Source organism: Budorcas taxicolor, chromosome 5, assembly GCF_023091745.1.
Source record: "Budorcas taxicolor isolate Tak-1 chromosome 5, Takin1.1, whole genome shotgun sequence".
In the NCBI taxonomy this organism is placed as follows: Eukaryota; Metazoa; Chordata; class Mammalia; order Artiodactyla; family Bovidae; genus Budorcas; species Budorcas taxicolor.
The window spans coordinates 57,570,489-57,594,464 of record NC_068914.1 but is presented as its reverse complement, the minus strand read 5'-3'; the positions used below and the strand labels follow the sequence as shown (position 1 = coordinate 57,594,464).

Here is a 23,976-nt window from a genome sequence, read left to right as displayed (position 1 = left end):
TATGGGCTTTCCTGGTAGTAAAGAATCCGCCTGCATGGCAGAAGACCTGGGTTCTCCCCTGGAGAAGGGAACAGCAACCCACTCCAGTATTCTTGCCTGAAGAATTCCATAGCCAGAGGAATCTTTTTCTAGTGGGCTATAGTCCACGGGGTCACAAAGAGTTGGACACGACTGAGCACGCAAAAGCATATACGCAACTTAGTGTGTGCATGCTCAATCCCAAGCTCCTCTGTCCATGTAATTTTCCAGGTAAGAATACTGGAGCGGGTTGCCATTTCCCAGTCCAGGGGATCTTATCCACCCAAGGATTGAACCCACGTCTCTTGTGTCTCCTTCATTGTCAGGTGGATTCTTTACCACTATGCCACCTATGAAGCCCGAAAGCTTGTATATAGTTTGGTAAATGTGTTGTTTACAGCTGCATTATAGTTTGAGTGCAAAAGGAAAAGCAATAAAACAGCCTTGAAAAAATAATTTGTGAAGGTCCTCATTTAACAAACAGAAGAAGCATTGTTTGATAGTACATCTTAACATCAGTGTTTATATGTGAAGTGTCTTCAGGATATAAAAGGTTTTCTCCTCACATGAAATAGATCATTAAAAAAAATCTAACAATTGAATTAAATCTTACTAAGGAAGATGATTTACATCAAACCATTTAGTTCTAAAGTCCCTCTCTAAGTCATTATGCATAATCAGTCAGAGATAACCCTAATTAAAGGCAAAGTCAAGGGGCAAGGGCAACGATAACCTTCAGGATGAAACGCTTTATTATTATACTACTGCAATATTTACCATCAAATTATCAGGGACCCAAAATTTGATGATGACATTCATTTTTTTAGGGGCAGAATACTATTTCTTCTAAAAAGTTTTAAAAGTAGTAGAATAATGCTACAAAACAAAAAAAAAATGTGGCTAAATAGATTAATGATAATAGTTTGTGTTTCTCACTGAATTGTCCCTCAAGTTTCAACTTCTATAATTGTAAGGTCTTTGGTGATCTCTTTTCCTAAACGTCCCAAAGCAGAAGCCACTTCACAGACACTTGAAACATACTGTCATTAAGCCTAAACATATGTCAAATTAAGGGCAGCCAGTGGTGACAGGGAGTGACCTCACAGTGTCCAGGGGTAGCATCCAGAATAAGTGCTGAGACCTCAGCAGGGTGGTATGGCTCTGGGGCATGCCTGGGCAAGGCTGGAGCCCAGAACCACAACTCCCAGGCCAGAAAAAAGCTTCCCTGAAACCCACCCCAGGTCCCACTGCAGAGCCGTCAGACTTCAGGGTGAGGAATTAGCTCAGACCCGGTTGACTCGGGCAGCTTCCTTCCTAGCTTTTTGAATATCAGTAAGTCTTCAGATTTAGGTGAACCTTTGGACGGGAGGAGGCCACAAAATTGGTTGAAATGAAATGGCAAAGTGGGATAAAAGACTTCAGCAGACTGAATTTCATTTGAAGAAGTTAAAGTCCATCAGCCATATGAAGCTGGTATTCTGGCTTCAATGTCAAACGTGTTACATGAGCAACAGGCACAAATCAGCAGCTTGTTAATACCAAAATATAAGGGTCAATATCCCTAAAAAAGATATGTTACATTTACTCAATATCTAATTTACCTAAAAGGTAAATTAAAACATTGAGATGTTATTATTCATCTATTAGCAATGTTGCTCCCAAATTACAGAACTCAGTATTCCTGATGGCTATTAGAAACTGCACTCAGCTAACACATAGCTAAAGTATAGAAAAAGATAGTAAGATATTCCTGGGAGTAATTTGATATGCCTCAAAACTTTTAAGTCACAGATACACTTGCTAAACAATTTTATCTCTAGTTATTTGTCCTAAGAAAATACCTGTAAATTCCAAAAGGTGGCTATTTATTTTCATTACAGCATTGTTTATACAAATTCAGTGTCTATCAGCACAGACTTGGTTAACCACACACCATTTCAAGGAAATATGTATCTATTAAAATGATTTCGTAGAAAGTATTTAAACCACCAGATATTTCATGATCCATTGCTAAATGAAACAAGCAGGTTGCAAGATGCTGCTTATGTTCTAATTAACTCTTTTTAAATGAAAGAATATTTTAAAGAGGAGGCTAGCACTACCTCTATCACTGGCTCATTTTACTGCTGGATTTCAAAGGTGAATGAGAGGGTTGGTTCTCTGGTATCTTAAGACTGATGCAGAGGGAAGCACACACCTAAAGTAAACTATTAAAAAAATACTGCTGCGTTAGTGTCAAACTAAGTGTCCTGAGAACACAGAACAACGTCATCTCCTGGAAAGGGACTCCTTCAGAGATGTGACATTTCACTACACAGAAGTGAACTAAGCTCCTGCTGTGTACCATGCTGTGTTACAGTCCTGGTAATCAAGATGAAGCTCCTGCCCTCCTGCAGTTCACACTCTAGTGGTGGAATGGTAGGTTCACACAGGAGCAGTGACGCTGTCGGTCTAATGTAGTTTGGTAAAAAAAAATAAATAAATAAATAACACAGGCTAATGTGCGAGAGCAACACACACTGGCGGTGGGATGGAGTTTGAGAAAGTCGTCAAGAAAAGTCTCTGCTGATGCTGGAAAAGCAACCTAAGTAAAGGAAGGGAGAGAACCATGCAAAGACATGGCATGTTTGGAATGTCAGAGCCTAACAATAAAACCAATATGGTGGCAGGGGAGTAAACTCCACAAAGAATCACAGGAAATGAGTGTGAGAGACTGGAGTGATCAGGTTGTGTAGGGCAAAGTGGTCACTGTAAGGAGTCTGGAGTTAACTTTTTTTTGGTAGTAGAAGTCACAGTTTCAATACTGGATGCCACATGTTGCTTTGACTCGTAGCATTTTCTTGCTGTTAACCAGCAAAGCCACCGAACAGCCTCTGGGAACTACACAAAATATGGAACACTTCATGAATGCATGTCATCCTTGTGTGAGGGCCATAATAATCCTCTCTGCATCATTTCAATTTTAGTGTATGTGCTGCGGAAGCAAGCCCTGGAATTTCTCTTAACTAGAAGAGAATACCATGGAGGATTTTAGATAGAAGCAAAAGATGATCTCACATATTTTTACAAAAAAAAACTGAGATCTTGCCGGGAAAACTGACTGCATCAGGCACAGAAAAAAAGGAGACCACTGAGGAGGTTGTTAATACTCCACGGCAAAGACTAGGGCAAAAGCAGTGGAGCCAGTGAGATGTGGTTAGATGTGGAGTATTTTGTAGACGTATGACTGATAAGATTGGATACAGGTATAACATACAAACAGGAGTCAAAGATGACTCCAGAGCTTTGGCTTGTGGCACCTAGGTGAATGCAGGCATCATTTACCTGCATGAAAAAGATTTCTTGAGAGCAAGTGTTGGTAGGAAGGTACATGTGTAGTGGAGCAATCAATTCCTATTTGATTGAGATGCTACAGCAGGAGAATATGGAGGACTAATTCAGAAAGCCTGACCCGAGAGGAAGTCACAGATCAAGCTTTGGCAAAAACACCAGCTATCTGGTAACTTCCCTGAGAAGAAGTTAAAAGAAAACTTGCAAGAATGCCAAGAGGAAAGCAAAAACAGAAAAAAGGTAAAAAAACAAAACCAAACAAAAACAAAACAAGCCTTTATTTAAAGCATGGTTTCAGTAAAAGAGAAGAAAAATATATTAAATTACTGTTTAAAATAAGTAGCTTGACTTTCACAATTATTTTAAATATTTTATTAGTAAAAAAATACATGTTGCTTTCTATACAGCTTTGACATTTATGAGTTAAAAAATTAAGATTTTAAGATATTAATACAAATAGCCAATTTCTAAAATATTACATAATGAAAGATGTTTAGCTTTATTCAGATATCCTGTTATATAACAAATTTTTACTTCCTTTTTACTTCTATTCACTTGCATATTTTCCCTTCAAGCTTAAAGAGGTCATCCACACATACTACAATAATATTTCAGTAGGAGATAATTAATCTGATAGGATACAACCACATCTTAAGCTCTATCTGGGCAAATTGCTTAGGGTGTTTTGCATTGCTACTCTAAACTCAGTTAAAACTCTTCTCAATCTATAATATAAATTTATGAGAATATTTTATTATTAAAATGTCTGAGGATGTTGTGGTAAAGTAGAACTTTTCTTTAAACACATTTACAATTAAATTGAAGATACATATATCATAAAATTTTACTTTATAATTATGAAATCATGTTTAAATATCAAAATCAGCTATTTTTAGACTTCAGAATAGTACACAGAATTTCTCTTTGACTCATAAATTAAATAGAAAAATATGTGTTTGTAATTAAAACAATAAACTTACAGCAATCCATTAAGTTTATTTATTGATTTGCTTAATCCAACAAATATTTACTGGGAGTCAGACATGACTGAAGTGACTTACTTAGCAGCAGTAGCAGCAGCAGTGTTAAGCACTGGGATGAGAATGGTGAATTAGGGCCAACCTTCACCTTCATGAAGAGTCCAAAATTGTAGGTGTCATGCGTACAACATAATATTCTAAGTGAATTTCACTTAGAATTAGTTGAAGTACTTGGGAAAGTCTTCCAAAGGAAGTGCTGCTTGCTCTAAAAAATCTGAGAGCTGTGTGATTAACTAGTTGAAGGGAGACAAAAATACATGAAGTAGAGACACAGCAAAGGTAAAATCTCTGTGGCAAAAACAGTGCATGAATCCATGGTGAGGGAGCCAGAGAGAAGGAATAGAGGTGGGCTATTCAGAAAGGTTAAAGGTAGAGCCCACCTTCAGATAGATTACATGCAGGAATTTGTCCTTATCTGTTTTGTCAATATCACTCTGAGGGTTGTGTGGATAACAGTTGTAATGGGAACAGAAGGGATGCAGGCAGATTAATCCAGGCTTTTAAAAGAGAGTGATGGGCTGATAATGGAGAGGAAGATTAGTGGACTGACAGGAGGGATATTTAGGTAATACAGATAGGATTACAAGATGGATAGGAGAGGGAAAGGGTGTGAGATGGAGGTCACAAAGATGACCTCAAGGTTTCTGATCCTGAAACTGAGATAAAGTAGGTAAATAATCGAAAAAGACCAGGTTAAGGGAGGAGAATCACAAGCTCAGTTCTGAGAATAATACAGTACCTTTGAGACATCTGAGCTGTCGAAGATGTGGTTTGTTAGTCAGGCTAAATCAAGAGAACTAGGTAAAACAGTATTTCAAGAAGACACGAGTAGTCAATTATGTCAATTTCTGAAAAACTCCCAGTGGGTTCAGTGGCACAGAGATCAGACACAAGTAAGTTCAGTAAGGTGTATTTTTACAGAATAATAGGTCTGGAAGCCAGAAGGAGGTGGGGTAAGTCTGGGGAGAGGGTTGAGGAAACTGATGCCCTCAGTCAATATGTCTGGCTCTGAAGGAGAGGGGACATGATCATGTCAGTAGAAGAGAATGAGACATATTGGGTGTTTGGAAAAAGAACACAGAAAATCAAAACATAAATTGGAATTAGAAATAAAGATTAATGTGTAGATTTACTTTTTCATAGTTGAATTGAAAATTAAAAGACAAAGCCTCAAAATTCTAGAATTCTTAGTTAACTTTCCAATTATAACCAAGGCCAAAATAAACCAGTCTGGAATTCTTTAAACTGAGTCTTTTCCTTCTGGGTCCCCTAAGAGAACACTTGATTCCTGCTTTTGTTGTGACCCTTACCAGACCCTTACCATATAGACTCTTATTCCCACTTGTAATCTCTTCTAATCGTAAACCACTGTAGGAGATTGATTTAGTCAACACTTAGCCAAAAGCTGGGGCTTTCCTGCTGGCTCAGACAGCAAAAGCATCTGCCTACAATGCAGGAGACTCAGGTTCAATCCCTGGGTTGGGAAGATCCCCCAAAGAAGGAAATGGCAACCCACTCCAGCATTCTTGCCTGGAAAATCTCATGGATAGAGGAGCCTGGCAGGCTACAGTCCATGGGGTCCCAAAGAGTTGGACACGGCTGAGTGACTTCAGTTTTAGCCAAGGGCTAGATGCTGTGTGCGTGAAGGCTCTTCAGTAATGTCTGACTCTTTGTGACCTGACAGACTGTGGCCCTCCAGGCTCCTCTGTCCATGGGATTCTGCAGGCAAAAATACTGGAGTGGGTTGCCATGCCCTCCTCCAGGGGATCTTCCCAACCCAGGAATCGAACCCGAAACTCTTACATCTCCTGCCTGGACAGGTGGGTTCTTTACCACTAGCACCACCTGGAAAGCTGCCAGATGCATGGTAAGTAGTCATAATTGCATGAAAACTTTAAATATATTGGAAAAAGAAAATACTGAAAACACACTTCATACTCTCATTGGGAAGTCCTGTTGCCTCCATGATAGTGTGTGTAGGCTTCAGTGGGTAAATCTGACAACATCATGAGGCTCGAGTGACACCCAGAATGTCACTCCTGTCATTTTTGTCAATACCTCCTCTATACAAGGGGGAAAAAAAAGAAACCACCATTTCAATTAGCCTTCCATGGCCCATAAGATGCCACCACAAGTTCACAGAAAATAGACACTAATAGGACACTTTAGATGGACAAAGCGGTCCATGTGATCTCTGTTTCAGGAATCAGTGTCATTGGAAAGCCCCCAGATAGAGCTACTGCAACAACTCCAACCATCCGGCTGCACTGTTTGTGCAAATGGGTGCTTCTTGTTTGTCATGAGAAATTGCTGGATTGCTCCATCCCAAACTGTTTAGCCATGACGTGGAAAGCTGCTACGCTGATTGGTCCCCAAGAGGCAGCCTTGGCTCACAGAGCTCAGAGCTGACACTCATGCTCAGAAGTTAAACCCCATGGGGATGGTTAGGAAAGCTGCAGTGTGAGAGTGGAGAAGCAGGAGTGCCAACAACAGCTGCATTGCAGCTGGGTCGCAAAGGAGAACAAGCAATCCCCGGACACCATAAAAGGCAGGCGATCTCTGCACCTCCATTTGCCACTGGCAGGCTGCCACAACTCTAAAATCCAAATGCTCTCACAAGAAGATAAAGCCAGATGTAAATAATTCCCTAATTTCATACCTTTTTTTGGTAGAAATCTTCAGCAGTAAGGATACAGAGGGTTATTTAATTTATTTAGATGTAAATTTCTTTGATGACTGAACCAGTGTATGGCATAAAAGCACTGGATTCAGTCACAGAAAGTGTTAGTCACTCAGTCGTGTCTGACTCTTTGTGACCCATGGACTGTAGCCCACCAGGCTCCTCTGTCCATGGAATTCTCCAGGAAAGAATACTGGAATGGGTAGCCATCTCCTTCTCCAGAGGATCTGCCCAACCCAGGAATCAAACCCAGGTCTCCTGCATTGCAGGCAAATTCTTTACCATCTGAGTGCACCAGGAACCTGACTTCTAGTCTGGTTCTGATACCAAGAAGATGAATCACCAAGGAAAACCACTAATTTGAATAGGTTTTGCTCTTCTCAATTGTCAATCAAAGGATATGGACTGATTAAACTCTACTGGCTTAAAAAATGGAGTTCAATTCAGGGAAGCCATCATTGGTTAAAAATTTAGATTAGAGAAAGTTAAGCTCTTAATTCACATCATACTCCTTTGCTTCCATTGCTTTTCAATCCGTGACAGAGAAAAGGAATGCCAGTTCCTTTTCCCCTAGATCCAGCCAGCTGACACTGAGACTGGGGATAGTAGCCAAGACCTAAACTCCACTGTATTTTAATTTACTAACAAACAAAATTAAATGGAATTGGAATGAATGACCCCCTTATTTTCTTCTGAAAGGACTTTAAGGTAAAGATGCCTATCAAAGGTAAAATGTCCTGACAGTGAAAGTGGCCCAGTAGTGTCCAACTCTTCAGGACCCCATGGACCATACAGTCCATGGAATTCTCCAGGCCAGAATACTGGAGTGGGTAGCCTATCCCTTCTCCAGTGGATCTTCCTGACCCAGGAATCAAACCATGGTCTCCTGCATTGCAGGAGGATTCTTTACCAACTGAGCTATCAGGGAGGCCAAAATGTCCTATAAAGGTTCTTATACAAACCAGACCACATGCATATTGAAACAGTCTACTGTGCTTCCTATTTTGTAAGTAATTCTCAGAAGTAATTCTGGTTTGCCTGAAACTACTCTATGTCCACTGTTAGAGTGTAAAAATAATAGCCATCCCTTCCTGGTTTGAACAAATATTCTACCGTTGTGAAGTCACTCAGTCGTGTCCGACTCTTTGTGACCCCATGGACTATAGCCCACCAGGCTCCTCCATCCATGGAATTTTCTAGGCCAAGAGTACTGGAGTGGGTTGCCATTTCCTTCTCCAGGAAGGAATTATTCTATAGTTACCCTAATTGTTGTTTCCCCTCTCATAAGTATCCACCTAAATCAGACAAGTCAACAATTCAAATGCAATTTCAACGACACTGCACTATCAGCTGAAACCAGGAGATTCCAATAGCAGCACTGGTGAGGTCTTCCTGTGACCTCAGCTTCCTATTTCCGCCACACTCCTAACAAAGAAGACATGAACAAAGATACCCTTTCACAGCACAAGGCCATCTGATCTTTGTCAAGCGTACTTAAGTTTCCATTCATCTCTGCTTCCCCAAGACAGATTTTTCTGGGAGTCTGTTGTCCGAGCACATTGCAATTCTACTTTCTCTTTATAGGTTATATGAGAAGAACAGAAACACTCTAAGAGCAGCTTACTACGTGCCAGGTGCTATTCTGGGCACTTTCTGTGTATTGTTGTACTAAATCCTTGTATTACACCTGAGATATTATTATTATCTGTTTTACAAAATAAGAAACTGAGGGACAGTGAGATTAGTCTACTTTGTTCAAGGCACAAAAGCTTGATTTGTCAGAACTGGGGTTCAAACAGAGACAATCTGGTTTCACAGCTAAGGTATTACATTATTGACCTGGTCCAGAAGTGTATTACGAGGAATCATTATGCTATTTAAAGATGAGCTTTACAGAGTAGGTCCACCCATGCACTCACGCGCCTACCCACCCCCATCCCTCAGCAGAGATTCAGAGAGTATCCACTGTATGCCAAGCACGGTGTCAGGCAATGGATTATGAGATGACTCCTGCTCTTATAGACTGAATAATGCCATGGTGACTCTGGAAATGGGCATTTACCAATTGCAAGATCATACTTAAACGGGCTCTCATTGTACATAGTACCTAAGGAGAAAACAGAAACCAAGGAATCCGTTGTGTCTGAGCAAGTCCAGGGAAGGGAGGGCTCAAAAAGGAGGTATCATACTTCAGCTGGTTCACAGAGAAAAAGTTGGTCAAGCATCGAGACAACAGGCTACCTGCTCAGTCCAAGGGCTGGTGGCTTACAAGTTCTCTTTACAATATCCAAATTCAGGAAATTATTTAGAAAGTCAGCCTAATGGAGAAAACATTCCTTGTTTTTAACACCATTAAAAGGCCTGAAGCTAACAAAGGTTCATTTGATCTCAACTATCTCAAAACCCATGTATTTGAAAAACTAAGGCTACTTAACAACATAAGTTACTAAATTTGTACTTAGTCTAATGATTCTTGAGTCACCTTCTGTGAATAATAAATTTCTGCGACTTACAAAGAAAGAGCTATTGAAATTAAATATTAAACAATGTTTAATAAGCATTGTTTAGTAAGCAAAGCTCATTCACTTTAATTTCCAGAGTGTGAAGTGACCAGAGATAGTATATACACAATTACAGGAACATTTAATCCAGGCAAAAAGGGAAAACACACACACAGTACATGGTCAGAGACTGGCAGATTACCAGGAGAATGAGTTTGTATGTATAAATGCGTATGACAAGCATATCTCCAAACTGGATCCTTCCCAAGTCTCAGCAGAGTGTGCAAGGAGAAGCATACACACATGGGTGTTTGGCATTATTACAGAATAATATTTTCTCTCTCTCTTAAGAGAAAATGTGTAAGATCACGGGAAAATGTGGGTCACTAAACAGGAAAAAAATCAAGTACAGAGGTGACACAGAGATGGAAAATAGTCTTCAGTTCAGGTCTAAATTATCACTGTCAACATCTCAGGCCCTCTTGTTCTAGACTGGAAAAATATGCCATGAAGGCTTCTTAGAACTCATTAGATATCAACCTCCCAAACAGTCTTCATCAGATCAGGAGCTATGAATTGATGGGTATCCTTTAAGCGGTACTTTTGATGACTTGCTGGAAGCCAACTGTGGATTAGCCTGAGAGTGAGAAACTCCTGAAGGCCAGTCTTTGGGTGGAGGGTGTGGTTTCCACTCTTTCATGGTCTTAATTTCCAAAGAAACCGATGAGGTTCTCACAGTAAAAAACAAAAAAAGACCCCCTCCTGGTGAGGGCAGGCAAAGAAGAATAATCTTTGTAAAATATACTCTATGATGAATTCAACATATCCAACATCCCACAAAAAAATTACATAGCATGACAAAAGGAAAGAAAAAAGTCCAAAAAGACAAAGTTAGTGTCAGAACCATACTAAGATACTGAAACATGAAACACGTTATAACTGTCAGAAAAGAAAACTTGAAATAATAATATGTTAAATGTTCTAATGGAAAAAGTAGACAACATGCAGGAACACAGGTATAATGTACACAGAGAGAAATTCTAAGGAATAATTAGAAGAAATGCTAAATATCATAACAGAAATCAAGAATAAATTTAATGAGATCATAAAAAGACTCAACATGACCACAGAAAGAATCAATGACTTTAAAGATAAGTCAATAGAAACTTCCCATACTGAAATGTAATGAGAAAAATGAATGAAAAGTACAGAACATCCAAGAACTAGAGGAAAATCTCAAAACATGCAACAAACATACCAGTAACTGGAATATCAGATGGGAAAGAAAGACAAGAGGGCAGAAGAAATACTTAAAGTAATATCGATGCACAACTTTCCAAAATATAATAAAGGCCAAACCACAGATCCAGGAAACACAGAGAGCACTAAGCCAGATAAATCCCCAAATAATAAGCCGAGGCGTAGTATGTCCAAACTACAGAAAACTGAAGACAAAGAGAGAATCTTAAAGTCAGAGAAAAGAAAATACCTATGGAGAAATAAGATTAAGAAATACATTAGATTTCTTGGACATCCCTGGTGGTCCAGTGGTTAGGAATCTGCCTGCAGGGGACACGGGTTCTATCCCTGATCCCAGAGGATTCCACATGCCTTGGGACATGTAAGCCTGTACACCATGACTACTGAGGCCTCGCACTACAGCTACTGAAGTCCACACACTCCAGGGCCCCTGCTCTGCAAGAGAAGCCAGCACAATGGGAAGCCCACACACTGCAACAGAGAGTAGCCCCTGCTTTAATTTTTTAATGTTTTTTTAAATTGTGGTAGAAGTCGCACAATATAAAACATCCAGTTTTAACCATACTGTACTGTACAGTTCAGTGGCAATAAGCACCGTCACATCGTGCAGCTCTCACCATCATCCATCTCGAATTCTGCACCTTCCTAAACTGAAACTCTGTCCTCATTAAACACTAAGTCCCCATTCTCCCTCCCCACTCCCAGGCTCTTTAGGCACCCACCAGTATACTTTCGGACTCTATGAATTTGACTATTCTAGGGACCTTGTATAAGTGGAATCAAACCTAATGTATACTGAAATGCATTTTTAAGGTTAACTTAATATACGTCCTATGAAGAGACTGTACCTTTTCTTCTCCTGGGCTATACAGTAGGCTCTCATTAGTTATCTATTTTATACATCGTAGTGTATAAATGGAGGAGGGCCTGGCAACCCACTCCAGTATTCTTGCCTAGAGAATTCCCATGGACAGAGGAGCCCGGCAGGCTACAGTCCACGGGGTCACACAGAGTCAGACATGACTGAGCAACTAAGCACGGCACAGCAAAGCACAGCAGCAGTGCGGACACGTCAGCCCCAGTCTCCCAATTTATCCCACCTTCTCTCTCCTTGGTGTCATTGTTCTCTATGTCTAGTGTCTCTATTTCTGCTTTGAAAATAGGTTCATCTGTACTATTTACTGTTTATGAGGCTTCAGAAATGAAATCTCTCACATTTTAAAACAGATGCGGCTTCATTTACATATATGCCTCTGTGTGTAGATTTGTTTGTATAAATACACACACATACACACATCCAGATGTTACAAGGGAAAAAAAGGCAACTTTCTTTCAGAAGTGTTTATCCAATCATTGAAATGAAAGACATTTGTTTTGAAAATGTATGCAGTCAGTACCACCTTTTAAAAAAGTAAAGCTAATCACTTAGTCGTGTCCAACTCTTTGCAATCCCATGGACTATAGCCTGCCCAGCTCCTTTGTCCATGGAATTCTCCAGGCAAGATACTGCAGTGGGTTGCCATTTCCTTCTCCAGGGGATCTTCCCTACCCAGGGCTCGAACCCAGGTCTCCTGCAATGCAGGCAGATTCTTTACCAACTGAGCAAAATGTAAACATAGGTTTAAATAAGCGTGCTGTTTTAATAACTAAAGATGCTCAAATTTTCTTCTATTACAAATTATCAAACTAGAAAAATATAAAATAAAAATTATAAATGAAGTTTAACTCACATTAAAATGTGCTCACGCTTTATTACATAACAGGAGAGTCAACAGGATGCAGCAGGAAGAATGACAAGGTGGAAATTGGGATGTTAGGTTATGTTGCACCACGTCAGTCACTCAGTGGTACCTGACTGTTTTGTAGCCCCTATGAACTGTAGCCACCAGGCTCCTCTGTCCATGAGATTTCCCCAGCAACAATAACGGTGTGGGTTGCTATTTCCTTCTCCAGGGAATATTCCTAACCTAAGGATCAAACCCATGTCTCCTACATTGGCAGGTAGATTCTTTACCAATGAGCCACCTGGGAAGCCCAGTATCATCTTCAGTTCAGTTCAGTCGCTCAGTCGTGTCTGACTCTGCGACCCCATGAACTGCAGCACGCCAGGCCTCCCTGTCCATCACCAACTCCCAGAGTTCACTCAAACTTATGCCCATAGAGTCGGTGATGCCATCCACCCATCTCATCTTCTGTCATCCCCTTCTTCTTGTGCCCCCAATCCCTCCCAGCATCAGAGTCTTTTCCAATGAGTCAACTCTTCCCATGAGGTGGCCAAAGTACTAGAGTTTCAGCTTCAGCATCATTCCTTCCAAAGAACACCCAGGGCTGATCTCCTTTAGAATGGACTGGTTGGATCTCCTTGCAGTCCAAGGGACTCTCAAGAGTCTTCTCCAACTCCACAGTTCAAAAGCATCAATTCTTCTGTCCTCAGCTTTCTTCACAGTCCAACTCTCACATCCATACATGACTACTGGAAAAACTATAGCCTTGACTAGATGGACCTTTGTTGGCAAAGTAATGTCTCTGCTTTTTAATATGCTATCTAGGTTGTATCTAGGTAGTTAGTATCATCTTACTTACCCCTAAATAAAAAGCTAACATTTCTTTTCAAACATAGCATCATGATACTTAGATATAAAGCTAGGTATAATTATTTTCACGTGACTTTCAATGCCTGAGAATTTGAGTATTTTGATTTTACTATTTCTGAGAATATCTGGCAAAAGAAAATATCTCTTAACAATGACTTTCAATAACTGACATACAAAAGCAGAATAAAAGTCTGAGATACTTCAGAGGTACTTGGATTTGTAGGTCATTTGGCAGCAACAAATAGAGTAATCATAAGATTGATTCTATAACTATACCTAAATTTAAAAAAAAGATTGATTCTACATATCAAAATGCATAAAAGAACTATCAGATTCATTATGATTTAAACTAAAAATAATACAATGATAAGTGAATTACTGCCAGAATGCTAGTAAGTTTAGATGTGGCAACTTCATATAAAATGCTTAGCTGAACACTGCATTGAATTAAATATTCTTCTATATTTCATTCAATATTTCAGTAGCACAATATATGTGATACATGCCTTCTCTTTTCACAGAGTAAGTTTTGTAACATCAACGGTATATACCCATAATAATCATTCAGCGAGTCACAGGAACATTTTTTGTTTCCTGCTCCCTCCAATCTAAACATGACTGTACGGTGATTATAATAAAACAAAGGAACCTAAATGTTAGTCAGCGTGCAAAGTGGGAAGAGTTTTCCTTTAGAGAAGACCAAATGGAAAAATAGTCTCAGCTCTAAACAGTAATAATCATTACAAAAGGCCCAAGGAAACACACAGTGCTGCACTTCCAGATAAACTACACTGACACCATTCTAGCCTGGGGTATGGAACTTTTCCATGGAACTTCAAGTACTTTCATAACTGGAGTTTTATGTAGCCCAATTAACTTTGGCTAGACACAGAAATCTGGCTCAGTACTTCCACGCAGTAGCCAAAATAAAGGTTTGCTGTATCAGGAATTACTGTCAGAGTCTCCCATATCCTTCCTTCTCTCTTACTAACCTAAATCTGGAAAATAACCTAACAGCCAAGTTCCTTTTACTACAATTTAAATCAATACTAATTTTACTGGCTCAAAAAAACTACAAAATATTTCGCTGAAATAAATTGAACAAGGACAAAAGGAGGACCAAAAAAAAAAAAGTAAGGATGTACACACAACTGAAGCACATACATGTTTTTAGAAACAACTATAAAACCATATGAAACATGGTGATAATGGAAACTTATTCCTTCTTTTCTCAATGCTTGTCCAATTTTAAATTCATGGCATTAGTCCTAGGTAACAAAGTTCAAGTAAGGAATAAATCACAATTTCAAAGAGAACTTGTGTTTAGTATTTTAACTGGACATGACATTGGTATGAAAGCTCTATATATTCTATAGTTGGGTCACCCAGGTCCAACTATATTTAAACATGGAGGCTACCAATGACCCTAATGCAGAACTATTTTCTAGGGCACCCTGGAACATTGGTGATTGAGTCACATAGGACCTTAAAAGTGCCAATAGCCAAAAACAGAAGTCCTAAGTTCATGAGCTATAAAGCTTAATAATAAAAATGTGTTTACCCATTCAAACTAAACTAGTATTTAGAGGTAACGCCTAAAAATAAGCTATTTTCATACCTTATGGGGAGGCAGGAGCACTAGCTGACTTTTAGCATCTCTAATCAGGTATAAAAGGAAGGAAAGCATCACACAAAATTATTTAATATAGAGTGGATGTTAACGATGCTTAATTAAGAAGTCCTTGAGGATGTATCCGATTCTACTATTGAGTAGCTTATTTATTCTTGGGACATGTCCTAAACCTTAGAAGCTGTTTTCTCATTTATAAAAAGAAGGTAGTACTCATCACAAAGCTTCATGAAATAACACATATCAATCACAGGCATTCAGGAGATGTACACCTTCTCGTGCCTACCTCCCCTTTCAGGGTCCTGAAAATTACACTGTATCCACTCTACAATCAAGCCACTCTCATTCATTTATTCAGTATATACCACTGGGAATTAGAGTGATGCCTTAGCATGGATAATAAATCTCAATGCACGTGTTGGCAAAATGAAGTAGGACTAATGAGGGCATGAGATTCAGACTAGGGAAAGAAGAATATTTAAAACTCAGCTGCCTATACACCTTTAACTTTTATATAGCTTGTTGTTGTTTAGTCACTAACTCGTGTCCAAATATTTGGAATCCCTTAGACTGTAACCTGCAGGCTCCTCTATCCATGAGATTTCCTAGGCAAGAATACTGGAGTGGCTTGCCATTTCATCCTCCAGGAGATCTTCCTGACCCAGGGATCAAACCCATGTCTCTGTGTCTGCTGCACTGCCGGCGGACTCTTTACAGCTGAGCCAATGGGGAAGGCCAACTTACATAGCACTATACAGCAATTACATCTAAACAAAACTGGGGGAAAATGGCACACGCCCAGCCCTTACATAACTTAACAAGAGAAATACAAAGGAGGGTGCAAGGACAGTGGCTAAGACTGTGAAATGCCTTATACTAAAGATATAAAAAAATAAGTAAAGACTTACTCTCTGCCCCACATTCAGGGTCAAAAGACAGAGATTTATATCTGTCATTCAAGTGAAAAAGTGCCACTACAGAGATACTGAAAATCAGTAGCATGGAAGTATAGAGAAAGGAAAAAAAAAAAAAAATTGCTTAAAAGATACAGGCAAGACTTCACAGAGGGAAATAAAATTTGAACAGGCAGAGAGGGAAAAGGACATTTTTGTCAGAGAAATAAAAAAGGATTTGATCTATGGAATTTGTCAAAGCATTCTGGGAAATCCTAAATCTTTTTGAACTTTTCTAAATACTATCTATACTAAAAATTCTTAAAGAAAAATTTGTACAAAAATGTTCTAAAAGACATACCACTGGCTATAATAAAAGCACCAACATTTTTGTTTTTGTCAAAGTTGTATCAGAAAAATATAATTCTTTATAGGAAATCTTAATATACAATATAAGTCTCATTTTGTTGCAAGTCAGTTGCAAAGCACATATTGTATCTTTGGTCAGTTCTGATGGAACAGTAAAAACACCATTTCACTTCTTTTCCTCTCTCTTCAGAGTAATAGCCAATTTCATTTTATAATATTTTATATTTAAAGCATTCAGAAGTCAAAATGTGTGGCATTTTCTACCTTGCCAATTTCATGTTAAGTCAATGGCATTTTACCAGGCTAAGAAACCCAAAATTAGACAAAGGCAATCCACTGGGATCAGAAATGTGCCAAATCTCATAATTCAAAAAGAAACTATTAAGGATGGTTTTGGACTTTTTGGCACTGTGAGTTTAAACCATTCCATAATAGGGTTTATATTTCATCTAATCAGCAAGTCGGAAACTATAAAAGTTCTGTTGGGGGCGGGGATTAGAATTTGAATTGTAATACATGTCTTTTCTTCCCTTCCTTCCATATGCTTCAGTAAACTAAAACTGAAAATTTCTAACTAAATTTTGTCTTTAAAAATATCTTCTTAAAAATAAAGCAGCTTGTAAAATCATAGTTTTAGTACAGGAAACTTAAAATAGTCACGCTCGAAAACAAGAAGGAAAAATAAAGGATACGTGGTTTCTATATACAAAGTTATGTCACAGTCTAGGTATATTCAGAATTAGGTAAAGTTTTCAATGTTTTTCTTTTCCAAGTGATTTTATTGGAGGAAAGATAAATCAGGCATTTAAAAATTTTATTTTTGAAGGTGGCCATTTATCAATCTAATTTAAAATGTTTCTATTTTAATTCCATAAGATCATCTAAAGGCAGTAGTTGCAGCAAGAGGTATACATGAATTCTCTTCTTATTTGGAGCTGTGTGAATTACCATCCTATCAGAATAGGAAATGGAAAAGGTTTTCATAAGGTAAAACACATTTTTTCTAACTGATTAGACTAGACATGGTATGATCTTGTCAATGGCCCAAAGAGCAACTCATACCCTCCAATTCTGAGTATGTTCTTTCCCTTTCTCTGTTCCATATTTTTTGGGGCCCCACATTAATTTCTTTTATAATTCTTTCACATATTTTATTTCATTTTTTTTGTTTGTATATGAAAACATTTCCACATCTTTATTCTCCTACCCTTCAAATGAAAATTGTTTTTCCATCACTTTTTAATTTCTAAAAGCTCTTATTTTTTCATATTTACTTTTTTAAGTCATCCTGCACTCCACAAAATGCTATATTACCATCTCAAACAATTTTTTTCTTCTGTTCCCTCATTCCCTTTTGCTAATCCATTTGTTTCAACTCCAATCTCTTACATTTGAGGGTTTCCTAAATGACAGACGATCTCTGATTGCCCATTGTTATTTTACAAGTAGAGTTAATAAAAGCTGAATGAATTCCTTAGGCATAAACGTGCTTTCTAGACTGGAAAGAGTGACTTTTGTATGTCTGGTTAGGGAGCAGGTCATTTTCAGAGATCTCCAAATGCAGGTATATGGAAATCTTTTCCCTAGAGTGATTCAGTTTTTCCAGATAAAAATGCTACCATTTCTTGGGAGGTGAGGTTTGTGTATATGTGTTGCCGGTTGGGGAGTATCAACTCTTGTTTAGTTGTGTTCTGCATGTAATAGGGAGGGGTATTGACAGTTTGAATTCTCCACTGGAAAACATTTGATCAGTCCTCTTTTCATTCCCCTCTGCATTCCATCCTCGACTGGGCAAGCTGTTCCAGAGTTAGGGAGCTGTCTCATTCAACTGCTTCACCACTAAGAACATACCTTCCCTTGACTTGCAGTGAGTGCTTGGTTACTAGGGCTGTGCACATGGGGAGAGACAACTGATTACCCTATTTTATTCTCCTTAATGCACTCTCTTCTATATCAGCTACCACCAAGTCTTGAGTCTCTAGATTTCTTATTTTTATCCCATTTCCAAACCTCCTTCAGACAGTGGTTTATTCTGTTTTGAAGAATCAGTTGTAACACCTTTATCTGATACCTGAGTTCCAAAAATCAACTGAAATTTCACCTCCCCTCCCATTCTGATTGTTCCTATGAGGTTATTCCCTCTCAATATTTTATTCAGTAAAAATGTATTCTGATTTACTCACACAATCACCATTTCTGTGCTCACCGTTCTTTTAAAAACCAATCTGTAAATTTTCTTCTAGATTTAAATATGTCTTTTCAAAAGACATGTTTAGTATTATCTTCAGCTAGAGTTTTCAGTGAACTGACTTTAATTTCCTGGCCTAGGAATTCCTGGCTCATTCAAGTAAAGTAAATTCAAAACCCAAACCCCAGTGAGGGGAGGACAGAGATGACTTCTCTGCAAAGATTTCAGATTCCACTCTGAGAAAGGCAAACTTTCATGCTGCCCTCTTTTATCAGTATGTGAACTTTTTCTACATTGTTCTTTCACAGAGGATATGAACTTTCCTACTTTATTTAGACACCTAATTCCTGGCCTTCTGTTGGTCCAAGACTTCTTCTCTTATTTCATCAAGAAGGAAAGACAGACAATAAGCTCCTTCCCATGGGTTGTTAAGACTAGTAAACTATCCCAAATCAACTTTAAGATCAGCCTACTGTTTACTGTTCTGGTGTATAGTTACTGCTTTATTTCCATCCTGGGGAAATTCTCTTCCTATGCTTTGAGCTCAGCCATGCATTAAGAACATATCTGTTGCATTTTATTAAGCATACCTAGATGTGTTGGAGTGAGACATTTTCTGGTTACTTAGTCTGCCTATATAATCTCTTTAATAGCATTTTAGTAGTATCTTAGAATGGAAAGGTAATACTTGTAATTGTTTAGCTTATCATCTTCTATGGGAAATAACATTATTTTTAAACAATTATAAGATACCTTTCTATGAATTTACTTAGGAATTACTTTCCTGACCATTGTCTCCATGTTTTGCTAATATTTACTTATATTTAGTAACACTGGAGAGAAATTAAGGGATATGACTAAAATAACATAGACAATAGATTTAGATTGAGACTGAAGGCTAGTTGTACCATTTATTAGTTGGTGAGCTCAGAAAAGTTATTTAAATATTTTGAACAATCTCCTATTGTAGAAAAAAAATATTATTACTACTTGAAGCACATAAAATTACAATTTTTATAAGTCACAGTGGTTGACTATAAACAAGTCCTTATGCTTCCAATATCGCTTTCATAGAAATATGACCAAGACTCATCATATAGTGGGTAGCCAAATTATGGGTGCACTTCTCTTATAGAATGACTTCCAGTTAACAGGATTCTAGGTGACACTGATGGACACACATGTCATATCTTATATAATGCTTGCTTTTTGGAAAGAATCAGGTGTTATAGCCAATCTGGGGTTAACACTGGCTTACAGAACATAATCTTTATACAAATATTGCTATTTTGACAATTTCATTATATAATCACACATTTCAACTAAGTTACATCAAGGATACACATCATACTTTATCTATGGCGAACCCCATAGCCAAAGGAACTCATTTTTCTATATTTTTTTGTATATTGTTCTAATTTAGTATGACCATCATTACATCCTAACAGTCTGGATTAACTGGCCAGGAACAGGTGCCTCAGACCCTATCTACCTCAATCTGAACAGGAGAGCCAATTTCTGAAGGGTGAAAGAGACAGTTACTCACTGTTAGAGCGAGCAGTTTCCCATAGGTAAGATGAGCAGGGATGTGGTCAGTCTTGGATCTCAGTGATTCCATATACCAATGCTCTGCTTCAGGGAGCATGCTTAATCGCATGTACGCTTCACCTGACAAGAGAATCAAAAGAAAATCAATCTGACGGTACAGTTTTCCAAGAACATTTGCAGCAGCATCATATCACATGTTTATATTCCACATGTGTTTATATCACGTTTATACATTTTCAGATTCTGTAAGAAGTACTCTCATCCATTATCTCATTTGATTCCCCTGAAGTCATCATGTCGAACTCACAGATGAGAAAACTTGTGTTTGGCAAAATTAAGTGAAATGCCTAATTAAAAATGTAATATGCAGTAAAGCTTTGATTTTTTTTTTAAATCTAGAAATGTCTAATTCTCAATCCTATGTGCTTTGTCACCATTTCATTTTTTAAGGTTGGGTCTTTCTTATCTACAATCATTTATTCGTTTTTATTCATATTCATTCTTTCCTTTACAAACTCGAGTATTTATAGAATAACTACTAAATGGAGAGTATTATGCAGGACCTAAACAACAAAAGTTCAAGGTCCTACCCACTGAAGTTGAAAACTCTGTTGAGAAAGTATTATTAAATGAAGAAGTTAAAGGGAATTCCTTGGTGATCAAGTGGTTAGGGATTCATTCTTCTACTGGAGCGGACACAGGTTCAATTTCTGCAGAAGCAATGGGGCATGGGTTTGGTACCTGGTCTGCGCATTGAAGAGTCCATAAGCGATGTGGCTGGGGGAAAAAAAAGGAGCTAAAAATATTTGGGATGAAGCACTGGTGCTAGATGTTAGATTTTTCAGAAATTATTTGCATTTTATATGTTAATAGGTAAAGTAAAATTTACCAGTTTCATTTGGAAAATCCAGTGAATACGTGACAATTATTTAGCATGCCCATTACCAAGTGTAAAGCTAGTCTAAGGCCTTTCAGCCATCAGCTATTATTTTCAACTTATATAAATTTTGCCCACCAAATAGCTTTTCATTAACAGCCAAGCAAGAGAAAAAAATCAGAAATAAGCCAAAAGTGTATCAGTTCAGTTGCTCAGTCGTGTCCGACTCTTTGTGACCCCACGAATCGCAGCACATCAGGCCTCCCTATCTATCACCAACTCCCAAAGTTCACTCAAACTTATGTCCATCGAGTTGGTGATGCCATCCAGCCATCTCATCCTCTGTCGTCCCCTTCTCCTCCTGCCCCCAATCCCTCACAGCATCAGAGTCTTTTCCAATGAGTCAACTCTTCTCATGAGGTGGCCAAAGTACTGGAGTTTCAGCTTCAGCATCATTCTTTCCAAAGAAATCCCAGGGCTGATCTCCTTCAGAATGGACTAGTTGGATCTCCTTGCAGTCCAAGGGACTCTCAAGAGTCTTCTCCAACACCACAGTTCAAAAGCATCAATTCTTCAGTGGTCAGCTTTCTTCACAGTCCAACTCTCACATCCATACATGACCACAGGAAAAACCATAGCCTTGACTAGACGGACCTTAGTCGACAAAGTAATGTCTCTGCTTTTGAATATGCTATCTAGGTTGATCATAACTTTCCTTCCAAGGAGTAAGCATCTTTTAATTTCCTGGCTGCAATCACCATCTGCTGTGATTTTGGAGCCCAAAAAGATAAAGTCTGACACTGTTTCCACTGTTTCCCCATCTATTTCCCATGAAGTGATGGGACCGGATGCCATGATCTTTGTTTTCTGAATGTTGAGCTTTAAGCCAACTTCTTCACTCTCCTCTTTCACTTTCATCAAGAGGCTTTTTAGTTGCTCTTCACTTTTGGCCATAAGGGCAGTGTTGTCTGCATATCTGAGGTTACTGATATTTCTCCCGGCAATCTTGATTCCAGCTTGTGCTTCTTCCAGCCCAGCGTTTCTCATGATGTACTCTGAATATAAGTTAGATAAGCAGGGTGACAATATACAGCCTTGACGTACTCCTTTTCCTATTTGAAACCAGTCTGTTGTTCCATGTCCAGTTCTAACTGTTGCTTCCTGACCTGCATATAGGTTTCTCAAGAGGCAGGTCAGGTGGTCTGGTATTCCCATCTCTTTCAGAATTTTCCACAGTTTTTTGTGATCCAAAAGTGTATCAGTTGCCTTCTTATCACCACCCGCCTCTCCTTTCTACACTTACAGTTTGAAAGAATATTCCACTTGATAGGAAGATTAGATTGTAAGATGATTTGTGTATTTAAGTTAAATATTATAGTTATATTAAACACTTCAAATGAAGAAACTACTCAATTTCTGAGACCAAGGAACAAACTGGTGACCTGCATTATTTTTCAAGTAGATTTTCATAATAGCTTAACTAATCATAATTGTGATGGCTCTTTCCATTTAGAGGAATAATCAGAGGATTGCCTAAATGTATCACCCACACTGGTTGTACGTCTTTGCTTCAAAGAAAGAGCTAGTTTCCTTTTACTTTAATCAAATTCTCTTTACATTACCACAGTGTTGTCGATACAAATATGTTTGATGAATTGATCTGCATCTCCAGGCCTTTTGAGTGCCCTTTGCTCATCCAGTTAGTAAAAAATATTGGTGACAGATTACATGTAACATAAACAAAAATGTATGCACCACTCACACATTTATGTGTTTCTAGTTCTGAAAATAGTCCTTAAACTATATTATCATAAAAATGATAGCTTGATTTTTTTTTTTCCTAAAGCTTTAAACATGTTTCCATTTAAGAAGAGTTTGGTTAGACATAATCAAGTGCTCAGGCTGAGATGCAAGAAATACTGAAGCAAAGACTCAAGACTACAATAAAAAACACAAAATACTCATAGTTGTTAAGATTGGTAGGATTAGGTACAGATTTTTTTTCATGTTTCTGTAATAATTATATTGTCTTGTTATCATATCTCATAGTAAGTAAAACACTGTCAGGCAATTTTCTTTTTACAATGTTGAACTAATAAACATTTCCAAATAAAGTAAACAAGTGGTAATTTTTCTTAGGGATAGTGAACTGCTTCTTATGCTAAATATTAGATATGATTTATATAAAAAATGTAAAATCAAATATTAAAAAATTTAAAGCAATTAATGATAAACAAAATTCAACTATCTCTGAAATGGATTATAAAGCCAGTAGAAATTTCAGAGTCAGAGCAGAAAGATGGGTCTGCTTTATGAGGGTCTGTTTGAAATTAATCTGAAATTCTACTTGTAGTCTTCAACTGCTCATAGATCACTTTTTAGACGTTGACAATCATTGCGTTTAACATGGCTTCTACTTTCAACTTATTAAAAAAAACAAAGAATTTGTAGAACAGTAAGTTATCGGCACAGAGAAAATACAGGAGAATCCTAAGTCCATGGTGCTTTTGAGATTCAAATTTTCATATTTAAGTGGTTGATGTTTGAAAATCATTTCAAAAAGCTCCTCCTTTTTTCTAAGTCAGAAATCTATCATTATTAAAACCCATTTTGAAATGAAATATTATTAATTTGCTAACTACTTAACTTGACCTATTTTGTTCAGTAAGAACTCATAAGCAACTTATTAAGTCATAAAGCTGGTGAGGTGGGAAAATATCAAAGGGCCATAAATAAAAAATATAATGTAATAATGCCTCTTGGCAAGTATATAAAAAATGTAAATAACTACCTTCCTTAGGTTCTTCTATACATTACAACTTAGAAAAACTTCATGTAATCATTCGTTATATCTCAGTGATAATGATGACAATAGCATTCACTGAATGTTTAGTGTGAATCAGGGTAGCAAACTACAAGGAGCAAACATCTGACTTACATGTACCCACTCCTCCCATTCTATCCCTTTGGGTGCACAGAAGGTTTTCTCACTTAGGCCCACACGCGTCATAAATACCTCAGTCTCATTCAGCCAGTACCAACTAACTT

The 23,976-nt window shown here is 38.0% G+C and overlaps 1 protein-coding gene and 1 pseudogene across 1 annotated transcript in view; both read right to left on the bottom strand.

The window, feature by feature from the left end:
• TMTC2 (transmembrane O-mannosyltransferase targeting cadherins 2) overlaps positions 1–23,976 on the bottom strand; it is a 429,922-nt gene that overhangs the window by 112,343 nt on the left and 293,603 nt on the right. Inside the window, exon 8 of the mRNA XM_052641014.1 lies at positions 20,050–20,171. Coding sequence (XP_052496974.1) covers positions 20,050–20,171 — 122 coding nt within the window. The remainder of the gene's footprint in view (positions 1–20,049; positions 20,172–23,976) is intronic.
• Positions 2,904–3,004, bottom strand: LOC128049111 (uncharacterized; annotated as a pseudogene).